Source organism: Cotesia glomerata, linkage group LG1 (genome assembly GCF_020080835.1).
Source record: "Cotesia glomerata isolate CgM1 linkage group LG1, MPM_Cglom_v2.3, whole genome shotgun sequence".
Classification (NCBI taxonomy): Eukaryota; Metazoa; Arthropoda; class Insecta; order Hymenoptera; family Braconidae; genus Cotesia; species Cotesia glomerata.
The window spans coordinates 11,339,672-11,353,603 of NC_058158.1; the positions used below are offsets into that span (position 1 = coordinate 11,339,672).

The following is a 13,932-nucleotide window of genomic DNA, read 5'->3' on the forward strand; positions in this document are numbered from 1 at the left end:
TAGTAATGACTGGTAACATCAATTATAAGCACAACTACATTAAAGTATGACATTTTGTTTATAAGAATAATTGGAAAATGAGGGATGTGACATTGATCGCGTGAATCGAGGTAAATAAATAAAAGAACGTCTATCTCGTGACCATTAGGGTTGACAACGGTAATGCGTGTACAAGATTGCCGGCACGAACCCTTACTAGTCTACAAGTTTGCAGAACCACCAGAGCAGAGCAGCAGGAGCAGGAGGAACCTCACTGGGACATCAACCTACAGTCTGCCAGCTAGCTAGCATAAGTATCAGTCTACTGTGCATTGCGTTCGGGGAAACAAGTCCGTGGTCTGCTCGGGCTCCAATCATTCATCCTCTACAATCCAAGATAGACGATTCATCGATCAGTTGTTAACTGTGCTGTAACCTTGCGCGCTTCGTTTAAACACGCGAGATTTCATCAAAAATACCGACAATATCTCAAAATTTTTTTTCTTTTAAGGTAAATTACGTTTTCTTTGAAGTTTAAGCCTGTCAGTGACATTTCAGTTTACATTATATTCTATTCCGAGTCAACTGCAGTGACAAGACACCTGGAATTTTATTTTATTTTAAATAAATTTTTAAAATGTTATGATCGAGAAATTTACAGACATCTAATCAGTTTGGTTTTTTTTTTTTTTTTTTTTTTTTTAAATAAATTACTGTCAATAATTTTTGGAAATTTCTTTATATAGAATTTTTTTCTTCTTTGAAATAAATTATTTATCAATAAAAATCTTAAAAATGATCAAATCTTTGTTAACTTCCGTATCATAAATTGTTTATATTATTATCGAGTGATGACTGAAATATCAAAATATTTTCAAATGCATGTAAGTTGTGGAATTAATATAAAAGTTTGGATTGCATGTTTAAAACGCAATCTCGTTAGTAAAGATATAAAGAAATATTGAGCTACCAATCTCGCGTGTACTTGTTGTTGTTGTTTCTGCGGTCTAAAAATCTATTTTGCATTATTAAACAAAGGTATTTACGAGTGTTGCAAGTGGTCCATCATTTATTTCATTGATATTTTTATTTTGATACTTTATTTCTCTATAAATATTCCAAATAGATTTTTTAGCAAATTGTTATATCTAAGATTATAATTCATTTTAAAAATTCTATTTTAGGTATTGATATTTGTGCTGCTTGAAATAAAAAATAAAATAAAAAAATAAATGGGAGTTACGGGTGTGAAATGAACGATAAGTATCTCGATGGACCTTTTGTTTTTAGAATCAACGACAATGGTGGTGGACCGAATCTTCTTGTACAGGTGGCTAATTTTTCAATTGATTATTATTAATATTAATAAAATTTTAATTAAAAGTGACGTATCATGAAATACATTTTAAAAATCCTAGGTATGTATAGAACGCGGATGGCGAGAATACACCGGAGACAATAGTTCTCTGAAGGATCGGTGGAACCTGTGGTGGAAATCGGGTGGATTCAGTAGCACGTATTATAAAAATTTACTGCCGGGACAATTTATCAACCGAATACCAAAAGGCAGCTCGATATGTAAAAAAGACAATCTCGTACGGCATTTGAAGTGCATGAGACAGATATACGGGAATATTTACGACATCAGGTATGTATAAAAAGTTATAACGTTAAATATTGTTTATATTGTTGCCAACGATCACATTAAATACGTCAGTCCGGTAGGATATAATCTTCCATCAGAGTACACGAAGCTTGCGGCAGACTGCAGTCGCTCTGAGAAGGACGAACGAGTGTGGATATGCAAGCCCGTTGGACAGAGTCAAGGACGTGGTATTTTCCTATTTCGGGTATTCTGTTATTAATAATATATTACTATATATTATTTAAATATATATTAGCTGAGGTATGCTGTGCTAATACTGATTTTTGTAATTTATTTAGCGATTGAGTGACTTGACGTATGACAGTACCGCTGTAGTTCAAAAATATATTGAGAAGCCTCTTCTTATCGGCGGGTACAAATTTGATTTAAGATTGTATGTATGTGTTCCGTCATACAGACCTCTTGTAATTTATATTTACAATGAGGGCCTGGCACGGTTTGCTACCTCGAAATTTTCACTTGACAATCTCAGCGATCCCTTTCGACATCTTACTAATTTTGCTTTGAATAAACTGGGACCGGGATACTCGCAAAAGAAAGAGCGAGTCGGTGCAGGTAAAATTCCACACTATTATTGTAAAATTGTTTGTTGTTTAAATGTTATTTAAATTTAGGCTCGAAATGGAGTTTCCGACAATTGAGAAGATACATGAATCAATCGGGCTTCCACGACTGGTTCCTTTGGCAGCGAATTGCCTGTCTTATAACTCTTACTATTCTTAGTCAAACTGCAGGCATTCCAGAGACTTCTAATTGTTTTGAATTCTTCGGTTTTGACGTTTTGATTGACGCTGATCTTAAGCCCTGGTTGTTGGAGGTTTATTTTACTATTAATTTTCCTTTGAAATCTAAAATATAAATAAAATTTGGTAAATATTTACAAGTGGGGTCAACCATTTTAATTTTTTTTAACGAAATTTCTATTTGATTTTATTGATATATTTTTTTTTTTAAAATACATAAAAAATGAACAATTAAAAAAAAAAAGATTATCGCAATTTTATAAATTTACAAAAAAATTTATAAATTTTTTAGAAAATTGTGATATTCAACTTTTATTTTTTTTTTTTAAATTGTTAGTTTTTTTTATGTACTTTAAAAAAAAAAAAATATCAAAAACATAAAAAAAATATAAAATAGAAATTTTATCCAAAAACATGAGCGCCAAAATTTTTTCCAACTTTTCAAGGCAAAAAAGCTATCGAAATCTTTATTTTTTTCTTTCATGACATTTTTTATCATAAATGCGCCGTAAAAACAAGCAGAATAAAAAAAAATTGAAAATGTCAATTTTTCACCTAGTTATGGTCTAAAATGAAGTTGACCCCACTTGTAAATAATTACCTAAAATTTTAAATGTATTATTAAAAAAATAAATAAATAAATAGGTAAATATAAGCCCAGCGCTTGGAAATGATTGTGAAGTCGACTTTGAAGTTAAAAAGCCACTGCTTCATGATTTATTTGACTTGTTGGGTCTGCCAGTATGCAACACCGGTCTTTCACTTTTTAAAATCTGGTCAACTACACCTAATAATCAAAGTATTGACAATGATTACTGTGCTTCCAAGTATTTTAAGTCACGATGTTCCGGAAAACCTCTCGTAAATATTTGTTCAAATAACCGAGATATGGTGAGTTTAAGATTTATAAAATAATGCAGACAGAAATAATAATAATTAATTTTTGTAGTTCCGACACTCAAACGCGGATGAAAATTATGGAAACTCATGCTCAAGGTACAATTTCCTTTGCCTCGAAAAAAGTCTTCGCCAACGGTTGAACTCAGCTCACAAGTTAAATAACAATCATCCTGGTACATTTGTCTGGGATAATGGACGAGACTGGAGCAACCCAAAGATACGTGAGGGCGGGTGGATCCGTACATACCCTTTTACTAATTGTAAACTAGTCGACAATGTTGATTTCCAGCATCCAATCAACACAAGAGAAACCAAGACTACGGAACGGGAGATTAAGAATAATGTTTTATCTATCCAAAAGTAATTATTTTATTTTAAATGTTTTTATCTGAAATTTATTTAAATAGATCATGATTATTTTAATTACCAACAGATTTATTAAAGTAGCTAAAGATATTAATCGAGACTTTGGTAAGTATGGAGACGAAAGATGCAATCAGCTTTTGCGTCAAGAATTAGAGTTGACTTCAGAAATCTGGCTTCCCAATAAATAATTCCACAGTTCCTCGTACTGCCATTTACTATCGTCTTTTTTATATTATGATATATATCTAATTAATTACTTACTTATATTTTATCTTAAATGCACTAACTTATTCTACTAGATGAAAATATCAATTTTTTGTAGAAATTGTAAAATAAAAATATGAATAAAAAAAATGGAAAAAAAGACAATAAATTTCAGTAGATGGTGGTTGATTTATTTAAAAAAAAAAAAAGTTTCTCCCATACCACTACATTTAGTTGCCACCTTTAGCCGCTAATCTCTTATCACGTTCTTCAGCGATTGAGAGCTTAATACCTTTACCTCGGGGCAAGCTTATATAGGCCTTTGTTCCCTTTCCGATAATAAAAACATTATTCAATCTGAAAGAATAAATCAATACCAAGATAAATAGCATGTTTTATTTTACATGTAATTTAAAATACCAGTAAGTACTGGTATCAGTATAAATACAAGAATATAAAATTACGTACCGAGTAGCAAAAGTGTGCCCTTGGGCATCTTTAATGTGACAAATGTCGAAAGAACCTGGATGACGTTCACGATTTACGACAGTACCAACACGCCCTAAATTTCTTCCGCCAGTAATCATACACAAGTTACCGGGCTCAAATCGAATTGAGTCAAGTATTTTAGACGAAGCGATATCTAATTGAATTGTGTCGTTTACTTTTATTACAGGGTCGGGATAACGGATGGTACGCCCGTCGTGGGTTACCAAAAATGGAATACCCTTAGGTCCGGTCTGAACTTTACGGACTTTGCATAATTTGTATTTCGCTTCCTCGGCGGTGATTCTGTGGACTGCGAAACGTCCTTTCACGTCGTAGATCAATCTAAAGTATTCGCCGGTCTTCTCAATACTGACGACATCTGTAATTAATTAAGATTTCATATTACATAAATAAAATTAGAGTAAATTTATAAAAATAAAATGTATCCACTTTGGGTAATACTGAGGAAATATTATAATAATTTAGTCAGTGACCAAAAAAGCGGCTTTGATATTGGCTAATTTTTGACTACAATAATAAATTAAGTTATAATCGTAGCTTCGAAATTGCCAGATTTAATTGTAAGCAAATAAATAATTACCCATGAATCCAGCAGGGTAGTTGGGATCTGTGCGAACTTTGCCGTCAACTTTGATCAGACGTTGCATGACAATTTTGGTCACTTCTGAGTTGGTCAGGGCATACTTTAGTCTGTTTCGTAGGAAAATTACCAAAGGGAGACATTCCCTTAGCTTGTGTGGACCAGTTGACGGTCTAGGGGCGAAAACACCACCTAATTTATCTAACATCCATGCTTTTGGCGCATGTAAACGCTTTAAGTGGTGCTTAGGTCCTCGCGCCTGTAAAAATAAAATTATTATTATTATAATAATGAAAAAATTTTTATTTAAAAATATATTATTTATTTACTTTTTAGAGTTAAATATTCTCAAGTAAATCAGTGACAGGGTGTGAAAAAACATAACCTCTTAAAAAAAAAAAAAATTATTCGCAAGACTAAGTTTTGAAATGAAATAATAATTAAAACAAAAATTAAAAACCCTACTGATAATTATGAAAAACAATTTTTTATAAAATTATTTATTTATTATTAGATGTTATTGGATTTAAAAAGCACAGAAACATACCATGTTGAAGTCCTACACGAAAAGAGCATGTGTTAACGTAGGACAAGCGCTCCTAAATGTTGGAAGTGTACCACTGCTGCCATCTTTATAATAATAACAATTTTCGTATTTTGTGCTGTCTATTTAAATTTTAAAAGTTCTATTCTATGATATAAAATTATTTTAAACTTTATATGTTATTGTCATTATTTGCCGAAAATAATAATCGAGATTGTGTAGAAATTTCAATTATTATATTGAAGATAAAAAAATAATGTGTAAGAGAAAGATAGTAAAGTATTGCGCAAGTCGGAACATTTGGTGAATGATGCGGAGTATTGATACGAGACAGAACTAAACCGAGTAAGAGTCCTACGCTCACATGCTAAGTCTAAAGGGCAATGTAATGAATAAGTTATTATCTTATTGTCAATACGCTTGCGCATGTCAGAGGAACTTGTCAAATACAAACGCATTCGTGTGTAATCATCGTAAAAGTAAACTTTATTTCTACAAATCTCAACGCTTGTTTACATCTGCCACATCTGCCAAGTGTAGCATATGAAATAATTAGTTTTATGACTCAATAGTATGCGATATAATAATTTAAAAATTTTACAAGAAGATATAAATAATTTACCTGATAACAACAATGACGACGTCTAATAGTGTGGCCGCCCGGCAATCATTAATTAACATTAGCAAAAAGCTAGACAAAGTGAACGCTGGAATAATAACATCTTGTATTGTCGGCATGTCATTATCTTACTACGCATATATTGTTGAGACAACCAAAGAGAAAGATCATAATTACATGGCAATGTGCGATATCAGCGAGCGAGTCAGTTGCACCAAAGCTTTTATGTCTGAGTAAGTATCAAAATTATTTATTTTCTTAGTTTTAAATGTAATAAAAATTAATTATACTGAAATTAAGAGACATCTGATAATTTTTAGAATCTTTATTAAAATTAAATTGTAGCAAGAAAAATTTATTTAAAAATTCCATGTTTAGAAGCTCTAAAAAATTATAAATGCAATTTTTTAGAAATAATTTTCTAGACCAAGTTTATTTTTTAAGAAAAATTAAATAATTATCAAGTGTCTGCTAGTTTCAGTGTCATAAAAATTAAAATTTTAATTAATAAATTGAATTAAACAATTATCAATTTTTTAAGATATGGCAAAGGATTTGGTCTCATTCCAAAATCATCAATTTTTTATTTACCGAATAGTATCTATGGACTGGTGTTCTATGGAATAGTTTTTGCTTTAAGTATGTATTATTTTAAATAATTAAATAATCATTATTGCTAGTTATCAGTAGAATAGTAATGTGATTGTTGGTTTTTTGTTTAGATATTTTTAACAAATACGGCTTAGCTGTAATAACAATTGTCTTGACCGCCTCATCAAACTTGAGCTCCATTTATCTGGCTTGGATTCTTTGGAAATTGAATGACATTTGCATCATATGTATTAGTACCTACATTGTCAATTTAATTCTTGTGATTCTCAGTTACAACAAACTGTCATACATTCGTCAACAGTTATCAGTAACCGTTGGACCAAAAACTACTGGATATAAAACTACTCATAAAAAGAAGAGACATTAGATCAATTATAAATTTTTTGTTTTTTTATTTATTAATTTTCAGTTTAGATTTTGAAAAAAAAAAAATAATAATAATATATTCAATATCAATAAATGCCATATAATTATTATTAATATATTTAAAAATAAGCTTATAATTATGTTTTATAAAAGTACTATTTTCAAGCGTATTAAAAATTGAGTAAAATTATATATATTTATTATTTTGTAGTTAATATTGTTTAATTTATAATTATAATAAACAAATGATTATATATATATATTATTTTTTTCATTTTGTTTTTTGTAAATTTATGTTACACTTTATATAAGTTCTTATGTTACATAAAAGTTATGTATATATATATTTTGCCAACACATTATTTATAAGCAAAAGAATTAGTACGAATAAGTATGTATAGAAAAAAAATTAATAACTTTATTATAAGTTTTTATTTGTGTTGGTATTTTCGCCGCTGTTACTGTACCGATTTATGCTAGCAAGGATACTTGGGCTCTTTAATGGACTCTCCAATGGCGTTTCGTCTAAGCGATGCAACTGTGTGTTAGATTTATAAGTTATTCTCGGAGAATAATTTCTAGTGTTTAAATTTTTATTATTATAAGCAACAGTATTGTCTTCGAGAACATTAAAGCTTTTACTTCGGGAGAGAGATGATTTAAAAGTACGATCAGGCTTGACTGGTAACGTTCCAGTGTTATTGACAACAGCCATTTTTGGTGGTGTATTGTCTCTCATTATCGGTGGTGGAGCATTATGTTTAATAGATATATTTATCATACTCCCATAATGCATTGACTTATTAGACGAAGGTGACATTGATGACATTGGAGCGAACGACTGCGTTGGCGACGGCGATGATGATGACGAAGATTTTATGTAGTTTAAATGATTGTGGCTTGATGAAAACTGATTCGCCGATGATCCCGTCGGTGGTTTAGCTGATTTTTTCTTCGTTAAGCTACTGTTATTATTGTTATTATTTCGGACTAATAAATAACGCTGAAGTTTTCGAGGTAATGTTTGAGTGCTTGTAACTTGTCGATCCTTTTGATCATATTCATTTGTGGTTGCCGGTGACGTCATCAGCCGACTAGCAGACTTACTAAACCGTCCAAGGAATGTTGATGGCTCATGATTCGATCTCGATAAAGTTTGATTATACTTTATATTATTATTATTATTTTTACAAATATATCTATCAGAGGTTTCATCGTCATTATTCATATTATTATTGTTATTGTTATTGTTGTTGTTGTCGTTATTGATTACAGAGCTTGGAGGAAGAGGAGCTATTGGTTTTCGTGACTTTGTTGCAAACTTATTCTTATAAGCAGGGTCCCGGTCTGTATTTTGTTTTCCGCCTATAAATGATTCTTTTATATAGTATCTGTGGACTGGAGTGATTGAATTGTTTCTTCCGTACTGATCGTAATTAGCAATATGCCCGTTTGATCTAGTGACTTTTATAGTTTTAGTTATACCTGGAGCAGAACCACTGATTACAGATGAACCATTCTTTGAAGATTTTTCTTGTAATGATTTACCGTCACTGTTACTGTTGATAATTGCTTCATGAATGTCGTCGTTAGTTTGATTATAGTGATATTGAGTGTCAGGAATATTTTTATCAATTACATTGTATTGAAGATATGTAGTCATCGGATTTTTGGTATTATCTGTTTGTGTCACTTGAGAAACTGATGTAGTATTTGACAAATTACTGTTACCACTATTGCCGCCACTATCACCACCACCACCATTGACACTCGATTTTTTATTTCTTCTTTCAGTCGAGGCTGAACGTAATTTATTTACAAATCGTCTGAACGATTCACCAATTTTAGATTTGCTGCTCGTTGATGTATTGGTTGACGAATTTTTTATAGCATCACCGTTGGAAGACTTTTTTTCACGTTTTATTAAAGTTGGTGTTGAGGAAAACCTAATTAGGGACGGGGGTGACGATGAACGACAGCGTCGATCACGATGTCGACGACGGTGGCAACAAAATTTTTGCTGTGAATTATTATTCATAGACTCGGAGGTTTGTAAATTGTCAAACTGTCCGTGATAGTGGTACTGTTTGTGCTGTTGTGGGGGTGGATGGTGATAAACTTTTTTATTACGATTATCTCTTGTTCTCTGAATCACCTGGACCGATGATGAATGAGGTGGCAATTGCGGTGACGGCGACGATAAATTTAAATCATCTGTCTCACATTTGCATTTCTTTGTTACTAAAATCTATAAATAAAAAATTACAACATTAGCAACATTAAAAAATAATAATTTTCATATAATATAATATAACTCATACTTGTTGATGATTTTTATTGCTGTTTTGATTATACTGTAGTAACGATGAAGATGAATTTGAGGCATTTCGTTGCAACTGTTTATTTTTTTTCGTAGTTTCAGTATAATAACGCGGAGTCGAACTAGCGGAGGAAGTTCTAATATATGAAGAATCTTCAAAAATTTTTTTCGATATTGTTTGTTGGGGTGGTAAATTTTCTTGCTGCTCTATTGGCTCTTTCTCAACCTCGTTTGTTTGTGGAGTTTCAATTCTACAATACGAAGATGTGGTGGTAGACGACGACGACAACGATAATAGTGAAGACGGAGAATTACCATTAACATTTGGTTTCTCTAAAACATTGAAAAATAAACAGGTGAAGATGATTTAATTTCAATAAAAGGCAACTAAATAAATAAACGTTATAATAAAATACCTGTAGTATTGTGCTGTTGCTGTCTCTCAGACCAATTACTTATTCTTTCACTTTTTATATGTTTATTTGACAGTCGTACCGGTTGGTCATGCTCACTATAACTTTGATCGATGTAGGTATTAATATATGTATCTTTATGTTTACCGTTATTTTTACGATCTTGTGACTTTGATGATTTCATAGTCACATTAATAAAACTTTTATTATTCATGGTCTGAACTTGAACTTGGCGGTTATTATCATTATGATTATTAGTGACTATTTCGTCTTTACTGCTGTGAGATGATAATCCATGGTCACTACCGAAATGATTTTCGAGCCACTTGGATGTTTCGAATTTTTTAACTTCGTCCTCTTCGTCCAAGCTCAAAGGTTTCTTCGTCAAAACGTTTTTTCTATTCAAAGTCGTTCTGATATTCTCGTCAACTGTAAAATATAGCAAATATTATTTTAGCTGTAACACGCAAACTGTTTTATAAAAAACTTACAATCGCCAACTCTATCTCCTTCCGTGATTTCAGAAATAAAGCGTCGTTCTTGAGCTATTTTTTCTCCATTTAATAAATAATCTACGATATCTTCATCGCGCTGTTTGAAAAATTTCTGTGAACTCTCTTTTTTTATTTCTCTCGGAATTTCATCATTATCATCATTACCATTATTATCTGGATAAGAATAGTCCGGAACATCGTTAATCTACGAATAATATACGTTGTTGTTAAGATTATTTACTGAAAATTAAATATATGTAAATTCTAATGAATTATTTATGGATAAATAATTACTTCTTCATGCGTGACACTAGTTTTTGTTTCGGTAACAATTGCACCATCCGGTTTAAGGCCTGTTCGTTTAATCTTTTTTTCAGTATCGATAACTTTGTTCGATTTTGTTGTATGTTGAATAACACGCGGTTCAATATGGTCAGATGAAAGTTGATTAACTGTTTCAGCTAAAGTCATTCTTAAATTTTTACGACTATTATTATTATTTCGTATTATTGCTAATTGGTAAGCCTAAAAAATTTTTAAAATCAATATAAATATTTATTCAACCTATAAAATAAAATAGCTATCATGATAATAATAATATTATACTTCATCAGTTATGTCACCAAGGTGTTGTTTTTTTTCAGTTTCAACAAGCTCTTCAACTTCTTCTCGACTTTTAACAATCGTTTCGTTGAGTTCTTTCTGAATGATACTACCAACACCGGAATCGCTGGTAATTTTATCACTTGTTACAGTGATATTTCCATTTAAATTCGCAGATGTTGAGGGCGATATTGAACCTTCGCGTCGTCGCTTTATTGAATTATCATCATTAGCTATCGTCCGTTTCTGAGAATAACAAATAAAGTTATAAAAAATAAAAGCATCCCTGGTTGTAAATAAAACGATTAATTCTGGTCATATAGGTATAGATGCCTACTCGCCCGCGCTCATAAAATTTTTTTAAATATATACAGTACTCACAAATTATAATACTTATATATACCTCCTGAGTTGTTTGCTCTTGCTGTTCAATGTCCTCAGTCGTGTTGGTGGTAACAAACGGCCCAGAATCCTTGATGACCTCGCCGTCCTCCAAAACCACTTGACGTTTTATTCTTGTCTCTATTTGGCGAGTTGTCGTTATTTCTTTTTTCTTTCGTGTTTCCCATTCTTCTATAAACACATACACACACAAATATATACATATACACGTATAAACATCTTGGTATACTTGTGTTTGCGCATAAATGTATATCGAAATAAAGATATAAGCGAATATAAAAAACTAAAAAGATAAAAAAAGCAGCAGTGATTCAGCGCTGTTTATATATTTAAGCTATAGTGATAAGTACACCTTTATTTTACCTTCTATTACTTTAGCCGTTGAATTTTCTGGAGTTTGAATCTATAAGGAAAAGGATTATAATCACTTAATTGATATGTCAATAAAAAGTATGACAATAACTGAGTACATATTTTTCAGGAGCAAATAATACGTAATAAGAAATAAAAGTTTATCTTACAAACATGTCAGTGTAATGTGTGACATTATTGGGTGTCGTCGTCGTAGATGTTGGCTTTGCTGCTGCTAAAGCCTTTGACGATGATGTTGCATCATATTTTCTTGAGGAAATAACTTCCATTATTCGTTAAGGATTAATAATTATCTTTGTCGACTCAACTAAGATATCCGATGATATGACTCTAGAAAAAACAGGAAATAATTACCAGTGAAAATATTTACTAAAGTATGTTATTAAATGTCTTTTAATAATTATTATATTATATTGGTATTTGTTTGTGCCGGATATTTCCTCAATAATATATTTTATAAATATAATAGAGATGAGTGTCTATTATAGAGATAAAACGACAAATTTGTTGTTTTATAATCGAATGTGAGAGCACACACATATGTACCTGTATAAAATACACGTCCGCGCGTGAATAACTTTCCAATTTCCTTAAGCGGTGACGAGCGAGAGACTAGATATAATACTCGACGTCCAGTTCTCCAGTTTGCGCTACAGCGGTCCACCTCGACACACCTATACACACATATGTATATATAATAAATACGCACAAACAAACATACATATGTACATGCATACATGTATTTATTTATTGTCAAATGATGACGGTTTTATTCAAGTGTTAGTATAAGTATATAACCAGCATATGTGTACATGTCTGATACTATACCTGTCTATCTATAAGTATAAATGTAAATGTAAATATATGGAAGTGTGTATGAGATCATGAATGTATAAGCATTAAATTATTTAAGTATATACATATAATATATAAATAAGTATATATGGATGTATATGAGAGCGCCGCCCACTTTGATTTACTTTTAAGGTGTCATACGTGTGCTCGTGCGCGCGTTATAATATTACAGTGAATTGAATGCGTGGAGAAGAAATAAGTACGTGCACGCACAAGACGTCATCCAGGACATTTAATGATGCGCACGTACTAATTATATGACCATATTCCACAAGAATAGCTACTGTCTGTATCTGTATTTAAATTTAAATAACATCACGTGACCTTTTCAAGGACGTCGCCATTTTGTGTGTTAAAAACAGCGCGGGTGTCTAGCAAAATTAAGATCAACTACTTATACTTGCTACCATCTACCTGTCGCTTAAATTACATATTCATTTACGGGTCTAACATTGTTAGTGATTATGATCATGATAATTATACACTGTTGATATTTAGAGTTAAGTATACTCTCGTCTCTCCATGCGATTTCGAAATATCCGAAAATAAAAAATGGATTATAAATCCTGTTTATTTATATAACACCTGTGACTTTTTTTACCATAAACGATCAAATAATTATGCACACGGCAATTAAATGTTTCAAGAACCGATGTATTTATGGTAAAGGTCATAAACGGAATTAATTTTACTATATATGGCTACAAGTCGCGCTCAATTTTGTCATCGTTTTGAGAGAAACCGTTTCTCAAAAATAAAAAAAAAAATTATTGTATAAATGACTATTAATTAATTAATTAATTAATTTAATTATAATTTTAGATTCAAATGAATATTGGTTTCTTCTATGGCAACAAAAAATGGTTGTATAACTTTTTTTTATATAAAACACTAAAAAATCCATTGAGTATGATTAGATACTTTAATGAGCGAATTTTTGTTAAACAAACCACGCACTCAAACATAGACACTAAAATGTTAAAATTTTAATATAAGCCCTTATTACTAAAAGGGATAAATAAAAATTTTAAATACCAACAAATAATCTTCAGCGAATCACACCATCCGAAACGGCTCTTTGGGCGCGACTGCGCGCTCGCTGGTTACTGGAGCCTTTGAAGAGATGTAGCGTATGGAGACCTTGGAGAACAGAATATATTCCCTTCTATTTTCCATGATGGAGCCTTTACTCTGTAGTCTTCATAATGGAATGGTGCTATCTCTCATATTTCTCACAATTGCACTTGATTCAGTGGTAACGTAATATCAACCAAGTATTTAAATTACCGACTATTGTTACATGAGCTGAATAAATTTTATTTATTTCACACTTTTGCAACCGCTGTTAAAATCATTGCGTCGATTTTATTTTATTAAATTAAAT

At 31.3% G+C, this 13,932-nt stretch overlaps 4 protein-coding genes across 6 annotated transcripts; 2 read left to right on the top strand and 2 right to left on the bottom strand.

Moving 5' to 3' along the window:
* Positions 1–2: 2 nt before the first annotated feature.
* On the top strand, positions 3–4,028 carry LOC123271549 (probable tubulin polyglutamylase TTLL2). 2 transcript variants are annotated; one of them, XM_044737910.1, is made up of 9 exons: positions 3–490; positions 1,164–1,309; positions 1,398–1,627; positions 1,697–1,829; positions 1,924–2,200; positions 2,260–2,462; positions 3,034–3,279; positions 3,338–3,648; positions 3,722–4,028. In XM_044737910.1, exons 2-9 carry the CDS (start codon positions 1,232–1,234, stop codon positions 3,840–3,842), a joined length of 1,599 nt encoding a protein of 532 aa, XP_044593845.1. In that variant the 5' UTR covers positions 3–490; positions 1,164–1,231; the 3' UTR covers positions 3,843–4,028. The 2 variants fall into 2 exon arrangements, with proteins under 2 accessions (XP_044593845.1, XP_044593854.1); XM_044737919.1 differs by lacking the exon at positions 3–490 and having other exon boundaries at positions 1,158–1,309.
* Positions 4,028–5,639, bottom strand: LOC123271571 (40S ribosomal protein S4). The gene is made up of 4 exons (XM_044737940.1): positions 5,496–5,639; positions 4,949–5,207; positions 4,327–4,726; positions 4,028–4,215 (listed from the first exon to the last, which is right to left on the bottom strand). The coding sequence occupies exons 1-4, from the start codon at positions 5,496–5,498 to the stop codon at positions 4,089–4,091; spliced, it is 789 nt and encodes a 262-aa protein (XP_044593875.1). The 5' UTR covers positions 5,499–5,639; the 3' UTR covers positions 4,028–4,088.
* A 62-nt stretch (positions 5,640–5,701) lies between these two features.
* Positions 5,702–7,142, top strand: LOC123271579 (vitamin K epoxide reductase complex subunit 1). Its single transcript, XM_044737951.1, has 3 exons — positions 5,702–6,344; positions 6,653–6,750; positions 6,834–7,142. Exons 1-3 carry the CDS (start codon positions 6,127–6,129, stop codon positions 7,088–7,090), a joined length of 573 nt encoding a protein of 190 aa, XP_044593886.1. The 5' UTR covers positions 5,702–6,126; the 3' UTR covers positions 7,091–7,142.
* A 238-nt stretch (positions 7,143–7,380) lies between these two features.
* LOC123271528 (probable WRKY transcription factor protein 1) lies at positions 7,381–13,720 on the bottom strand. Of its 2 annotated transcripts, none has more exons than XM_044737883.1 (11): positions 13,588–13,720; positions 12,240–12,367; positions 11,843–12,023; positions 11,685–11,724; positions 11,323–11,492; positions 10,923–11,165; positions 10,611–10,841; positions 10,314–10,521; positions 9,826–10,251; positions 9,411–9,742; positions 7,381–9,337 (listed from the first exon to the last, which is right to left on the bottom strand). In XM_044737883.1, the coding sequence occupies exons 3-11, from the start codon at positions 11,960–11,962 to the stop codon at positions 7,511–7,513; spliced, it is 3,597 nt and encodes a 1,198-aa protein (XP_044593818.1). In that variant the 5' UTR covers positions 11,963–12,023; positions 12,240–12,367; positions 13,588–13,720; the 3' UTR covers positions 7,381–7,510. The 2 variants fall into 2 exon arrangements, with proteins under 2 accessions (XP_044593818.1, XP_044593810.1); XM_044737875.1 differs by having other exon boundaries at positions 13,584–13,711.
* Between the last annotated feature and the right edge of the window lie 212 nt (positions 13,721–13,932).

Excerpts from the sequence above, each read along its gene's own strand:
- LOC123271549 (XM_044737910.1), top strand. The coding sequence starts at position 1,232 with ATGAACGATAAGTATCTCGATGGACCTTTTGTTTTTAGAATCAACGAC. Across the intron at positions 1,628-1,696 it reads GGGAATATTTACGACATCAG|TCCGGTAGGATATAATCTTC; the intron begins GTATGTATAAAA and ends TAAATACGTCAG. Across the intron at positions 3,280-3,337 it reads GTTCAAATAACCGAGATATG|TTCCGACACTCAAACGCGGA; the intron begins GTGAGTTTAAGA and ends TAATTTTTGTAG.
- LOC123271571 (XM_044737940.1), bottom strand. Across the intron at positions 4,727-4,948 it reads CTACCCTGCTGGATTCATGG|ATGTCGTCAGTATTGAGAAG; the intron begins GTAATTATTTAT and ends AATTAATTACAG. Across the intron at positions 4,216-4,326 it reads GGGCACACTTTTGCTACTCG|ATTGAATAATGTTTTTATTA; the intron begins GTACGTAATTTT and ends TTATTCTTTCAG.
- LOC123271579 (XM_044737951.1), top strand. The coding sequence starts at position 6,127 with ATGACGACGTCTAATAGTGTGGCCGCCCGGCAATCATTAATTAACATT. Across the intron at positions 6,345-6,652 it reads ACCAAAGCTTTTATGTCTGA|ATATGGCAAAGGATTTGGTC; the intron begins GTAAGTATCAAA and ends CAATTTTTTAAG. Across the intron at positions 6,751-6,833 it reads TGGAATAGTTTTTGCTTTAA|ATATTTTTAACAAATACGGC; the intron begins GTATGTATTATT and ends TTTTTTGTTTAG.
- LOC123271528 (XM_044737883.1), bottom strand. The coding sequence starts at position 11,962 with ATGGAAGTTATTTCCTCAAGAAAATATGATGCAACATCATCGTCAAAG. Across the intron at positions 11,166-11,322 it reads AAGAGCAAACAACTCAGGAG|AAACGGACGATAGCTAATGA; the intron begins GTATATATAAGT and ends TGTTATTCTCAG. Across the intron at positions 10,842-10,922 it reads TTGGTGACATAACTGATGAA|GCTTACCAATTAGCAATAAT; the intron begins GTATAATATTAT and ends AAAATTTTTTAG.